Raw genomic sequence first — 6,000 nt, 5'->3', positions numbered from 1 at the left:
TCGCGGTGTTTGATTGTACATGGTGTTTTGTGCTCTTACAGAGACATGGTTTGATTACAGAAGGTACAGACAGCATTTCCTCACGTCTAAGTGTATTGCGTTATATTAGAATGTTTGATTTTAAAGTTCATATTGGAAAGGCTGGAGAGATGGCTCAGCAGTCAGTTCCCAGCACCTCATGCCGGCTCACAATTGTCTCTAATTCCAGTTCCAGGGATCTGATGCCCTCTCCTGGCCTCCAACAGCACCAAACACATGTGTGGTTTACGGATGTACATGCAGGCACTCACACAAAATAGAAATAAAAATCTTCTTAAAACTTGGTATTTGAGTTGCTGACTTGACTGCTCCAGTTTAGGATTTAGCCGGTTAGTAGAGCCCTTGCCTAGAACACATGAAGCCCTGAATTTCGTGGTCAGCAATGCCTTAAGCAGGGATTGCTACAGAGCAAGTTCTAGGCCAGCCCGGGCTACTTGAGACCCTGTTTCGAAAAACAAGCACAACAAATTGCTGAAGGGACTGAGGTGTGGGATTAGGTCACAGTTCCCGAAATGACCTGGAGCATGCTTCTGTGATTCTGTGCTGTGGATTTATGGGAGTGGCATCTGCAGTGTAGATGACGATAACATCAAACGCTCAGTAACTGAAAAACGCTGAAGATGCTCTGCGTTCTTCAGGATCAGACACTTGGCTGAGACTTAATCACCCCACCCCGTGTGTGTTTTGAGAGGGGTTTTCACGTGGCTCTCTAGTCCAGGGTGGCCTTGAACTTGCTATGTGGGTAAGGATGACCTTGAACTCCTGGTCCTTGTGTCTCTTCTCAATTACTAGGATTACAGGCACGGACCACCACACCTGACGAAGTATAATTCTTTGAAATAAGCATATCCATAAACAAATTTTTTTGAATCTATAATAAGTGCTAAAATTCTATATATATACTAAATAATGGATTTTAAATAAATTATTAATATTTTATTAGTAGTATTTTATTTGAATACCTGTTTTATACACCAAAAGCCCAAGGCCATGTAAAAATATCCTGGGTGGGCCAGGTGGTGGTGCGCACCTTTAATCCCAGCACCTGGGAGGCAGACAGGTGGATCTCTGAGTTCTAGGCCAGCCTGGTCTACATATGTGTGTGTGCATGTGTGAGGGCAAGTGTCCACGAAGCCCCCCTGGAGCTGGGGTTTCAGGAGCTGCTGGAAGAGCAGCAAACGCTCAACCACTGAGCCTTCTCTCCAGCCACCCTGCACCCCAGTCCTTTAGTGGCCTCGTGTGGGCAGTAAGGAAACCAGATGACTAGTGATAGACACAGGTAAAGTCCCGTGACTGTTCATGCCGTCTCTTCAGCCCCTCTTCCCCTTTTTAAAAACAACCTAAATTGACATAGGAGGGATGGTGGGCTCATAGTGTGGTCTACCTGCAGGAATGAAAGTATGTCACATACGGAGCACACACATCTGTGCAGAGCACACACATCTGTGCAGTGGTCGCTGTCGCTGCTGCTTTACATAGCTGAAACTGTTTCCATTTGCCGGAGACAGTGACAAAGGGAAACACCCGCCCGGCTAAGAATCAGACTCTTATTTTCAGTAGGGAAGTCAAGACCTGTAATTCAGGTAGCAGGGAGGTCGCAAGATGGAGCTTGTCCCCTGTTGCATGAATAATAAAAACCCAGAGAGAGATATTGGTGTACAAGATGAAGATCAGAAAAGCAAAGCAGCCAGTCACTGGCTCTAACCTCTACCTCAGACCAAAAATGGGTGATCCTGCCTCCAGGAATACTCAGATTCAGACTGAGACTGGGCTGAGATCTGTCTCCTCCTATTTTATATCCCTCTCTAGTGCTGGAATTAAAATCGTGCACCACCCCCACCTGGCCTCTATGGCTACCTAGTGTGACTGCCGGGATTAAAGGTGTGTGCCACCACTGCCTGGCCTCTGTGGCTGGCAAACATGGCTGCTTTGCTCTGATCTTTAAGCAAGCTTTATTTATTAATAGAGTCTCTCCTGTTAGTACTGGGAACAGGAAGCTTGGTCCTGGAAAGGAACTCAGGGTCAGTGTCCTGGTTGGTAGGGGTGGTCTCTGCAGATCTTCATCATCCCCAGAGATCTGGTGTTTCCTGAGTCATCCCTTACTCAGTCCCACGAGGCAGATGTCTAAAGCTGTAGGACCAGAGTCGTGAATCGTCAGTATAAAGACTTCTCAGAGTCCTGCCATGACTCAAAATATCTAAATCTGAGAGGCCTTGGGACCCAGTTCTATTCTCTGTATCTCAGCCCCATTCCCAGGCCCCCAGGGTGTCATGTTTTTAAACAGACAAGACAAAGCTCTAGGCACTGTCCCTGCCAGCAGAAGAAGAAATGACAAAGTGTAGATGGAGGCCTCTTGTTTGTTTCCGGCTGCCCAGACTCCCAAAATAACCACACAAAAACTATATTAATTAAATCACTGCTTGGCCAATTACTTAAGCATACAGCTAGCTAGCTCTTATATCTAGAATTAATCCATCTCCATTATTTTATATTTTATCACAAGGCTCGTGGCCAACCAGTAAGGTTCTGGCGAGTGTCTCCCACGAAGTCTCCATGGCTTCCCTGACTCCGCCTCCTTTCTTCCAGCATTCAGTTTAGTTTTCCCCACCTAGCTTAATTCTACCCTATCATGGGCTCAAGATAACAGTTTCCTTATTAAGCAATGATATTCACAGCATACAGAGGGGAATCCTCATCAACAAGACACATTCAGGAGACTGAGAGGCTGTGGCTGGAGGAGGAATTAGGGGCTCCCCACCAGCTCCAGGTCCACCCCAAGAGCCCCAGGGACAATCCTGCTCCCCCCACACTTACCTACAACATGATCATAGCCTCCTTTTCTACCTGTGAGAAGAAAAGCTGTGAGAGACCAGGGAAGTCCCCGACCCTAGGAAGTTTCCAGAACTGACAGCAGACCCAGGATAGAGACAGCAGCAATGAGGGTGTGGATGTGTTTCTTATTAATGAGGCAGAGCACACTTCTAAAAGGGGCTGAGAGAGAACTCAGACCCTGCCCTTTCCTACCTGTGTTTCTCCTCCTCTTCCTCACAACAACCACCACAGCTACAATGACCACAGCTCCAAGGAGTACCAGACCAGCAATGACTGCCATGATGGGGACTGTGGACTGAGGAGGTTCTGGGAAGGGAAGGACGGGAAGGGAAGGTGAGGGTCGTGACCCAGCTCTCAGCCCTGACCCTGCTCAGGGTCCGCAGAAGGCTCCAGCTTTCCCTGACCCCAGCTCTGCACCCACTCCCTCCTTACCCCATCTCAGGGTGAGGGGCTGCCTAAGCCCCTCATGGTACACATGGCATGTGTATTTGTGCTCCTCCCCAGAAGGCACCACCACAGCTGCCCACTTCTGGAAGGTTCCATCCCCAGAAGGTCTGGTCTCCACCAGCTCCATGTCCTGAGTCTGTTCCTCCTCCTCCCTCTGCCAGGTCAGGGTGATGTCAGCAGGATAGAAGCCCAGGGCCCAGCACCTCAGGGTGACATCACCTTTAGATCCAGGATGATGGGCCACATGTGCCTTTGGGGGGTCTGAGGGAAAGGGTTGTGAAGATGAGTCATCTTGCTTTCTTCTGGGGACTCAACAGTGTTCATGTGACCATTCTGGGAATGGACAGGGGAACTGGGGTGGGATTAGGGTGTCCTGATATTAGTAGACCCTAAATAGAGCTCAGGCCATGGGGTCATGTGCTCTTTGGGATGCTCTAAGATGTGAGTGACAGTTTGGGGTAGGAGGCTTCAGGGCTCTGCACACTGATGGAGGGGAAGAGATTCTGGTCCTGAGCTGAGTGAGGGCCAGGAGACTCAGAAAAGCTGGGGTCAGACTCCAGAGACACCGAGGGTGACCACAGAAGGAGGCCTGAGAGAAAAAAGCTCCTGTGGTTCAGGGCCATCCTCAAGGCTGACCTGCTGTAAAAGGGTTAGTCTCCCAATGGGAAAAGCAGCCTGGAGTCTACCTGTCCTTATTCCTCAGCCCGGTGCCTGCTGGACAGTGTTCTTCCTCTGAGGATGCCCAAGCCTTTCTCCCACTCTACTGAGGAAAAGCAAGGATGGGTCTCCACGTACCTGAGCGCAGCAGGGTCGCGTTCCCCAGCTGCAGGTATCTAAGGAGCCAGTCTATGCAGGGGCCCTGCAGGTATGCTCTCTGGTGGCCGGCCTCGTTCAAGTTCTCTGACTTGCGCTTAGAGATCTGAGAGGCCGCGTCAGTTGCGGTCCAGGAGCGCAGGTCCTCGTTCAGGGAGATATAATCCCGGCCATCGTAGGCCTCCTGACAGTACCCGCGGAGCAGGCGTCCATCTGAACCCAGGTCACAGCCATACATCCACTGCAGAGTGTGAGGTTCTGGTGGGGACACAGTCATTAGCGCCACCTTGCGGCCACCCTGCTCCCTGTCAGTCCATCCACAACCCGACCTTTCAGAAAGGAAAGTGCAACCGAAACCTGAGCCAAACTCTATGGGATTCTTCCTGTTAGATAAGGGTTTGGGCAGGTGTTTGGACTCAGCGGGTGAAGATGACCCAAACCTGTTCAGGGGAGATGGAGCTGTTGTGTCTGTGATCGGGGCCGCGGTCACTCACCGTCGTCACTCTGATTGTAGTAGCTAAGCAGGGTCTGGAGATTCAATTTGAAGTTCTTCCCTGTGTTCCTGGCTTTCCGTGTCTCCTTCTCCCAATACTCCGGCCCCTCCTGCTCCACCCACGGCGCCCGCGGCTCCAATCTTGGAGTCTCCGCGTCGCTGTCGTAGCGCACGAACTGCGTGTCGTCCACGTATCCGACTGCGAAGTACCGGGGCTCCCCGAGTCCAGGCCGGGACATGGCAGTGTGGAAATACCGCAGCGAGTGCAAGCCTGGGGGAGGCCAGCAGTGAGACCCCGACCTCCTCCCGGGACCAGGGTCCCAGGTGAAGGCAGAGGAGACAGGGGCTAGGGCAGTAAGAAGCGTTTATTGGGTACTGCCCCCACCCGGCTCGCTGCTCCGTCCCCGCAGTCTCCCCACCCCGTACTCACTAGCCTGTGTTTGGACCAGAAGTATGGCGCCTGCCAACATCTTGAGCCAGGAAAAAGAAGACATGGTCCTCAGTACAGGGGCCTGTGAAGGTGTAGAAGCGATTCCTGTCAACTGCTCTACTTGGAACCTCTCTGTCTCTGATTGGTTTCTCTAGAAACTCGGTGTCCAATGAGAACTGAGTTCATCATTTGTTCCGAAAGAGGAACCCGGTTGGACTTGAAAGTGGAACTGTGTATATTATTTATTATATTATTTATTTATTATATTATTTATTAAAGATTTATTTATTATGTATACAATATTCTGCCTCCATGTATGTCCGCATGCTAGAAGAGGGCACCAGATATCATTACAGATGGTTGTGAGCCACCATGTGGCCGCTAGGAATTGAACTCAGGACCTCTGGAAAAGCAGCCAGTGCTCTTAACCACTGAGACATATCTCCAGCCCTTCTGGCATCTTTAACAAAGAAAATGCTGTCAAAAGCCACTGCAGACCTAGGACTTTAAGGGGACCCGTGTCCTCTTCACTCTGGGGCAGCTGTGAATGTCCCGGATACTGTGGGCACCTGGCCCCGTACCCAGCCCGGCCAACCCGATATCGCCCACCCTCAGGAACAGTCCCCAAACCTAAAGCAAAACTCTGATACCCACAGCCTCCTGCGGAATCTCAAATGCTGGGATCAAGGGAGATTCGTGGGGCCATGAGGGGTCGTGATCCCGACCTGGAAGTCACTCACTGTCGTGACTCTGGTTGTAGAGGTGGAGTAGGTTCTGAAATTCTGTCTGTGCTCCTGTGGGTGCCCAGGGCTCCAGCTCGTTCCGCTCTCTTTACCCTCCATACTGCGGGTTCACACCGGATGAACGGTCTGTTGTCCCCGTAGTCCACCGCATTGAACAGGGCTGGAGGGGGCAGGATGGTGGGCCACAGTTGTGGCAAAATAGG

The 6,000-nt window shown here is 51.0% G+C and overlaps 1 protein-coding gene across 4 annotated transcripts in view; it reads right to left on the bottom strand.

The window, feature by feature from the left end:
• Nucleotides 1-1,974: 1,974 nt before the first annotated feature.
• LOC142854138 (H-2 class I histocompatibility antigen, D-37 alpha chain-like) overlaps nucleotides 1,975-6,000 on the bottom strand; it is a 51,130-nt gene continuing 47,104 nt past the window's right edge. For 2 of the 4 annotated variants that reach the window (XM_075979290.1, XM_075979287.1), the window contains 2 exons: nucleotides 2,854-2,883; nucleotides 1,975-2,169 (listed from right to left, as the gene is read on the bottom strand). Coding sequence is in view for 3 of the 4 variants with exons in the window: in XM_075979287.1 (XP_075835402.1) it covers nucleotides 2,132-2,169; nucleotides 2,854-2,883 (68 nt within the window). In the remaining variant the exon portion in view is untranslated. Of the gene's footprint in view, nucleotides 2,170-2,853; nucleotides 2,884-3,063; nucleotides 3,178-3,303; nucleotides 3,580-4,113; nucleotides 4,390-4,625; nucleotides 4,896-5,054; nucleotides 5,194-6,000 lie in introns of those variants that run through there. The other 2 variants (XM_075979286.1, XM_075979293.1) reach the window with 2 other exon arrangements.

The sequence above is a fragment of the Microtus pennsylvanicus genome, chromosome 7, assembly GCF_037038515.1.
Source record: "Microtus pennsylvanicus isolate mMicPen1 chromosome 7, mMicPen1.hap1, whole genome shotgun sequence".
NCBI classification, from domain to species: domain Eukaryota; kingdom Metazoa; phylum Chordata; class Mammalia; order Rodentia; family Cricetidae; genus Microtus; species Microtus pennsylvanicus.
The sequence above is the reverse complement of the archived record's forward strand: the minus strand, read 5'-3'. Positions and strand labels throughout refer to the sequence as shown.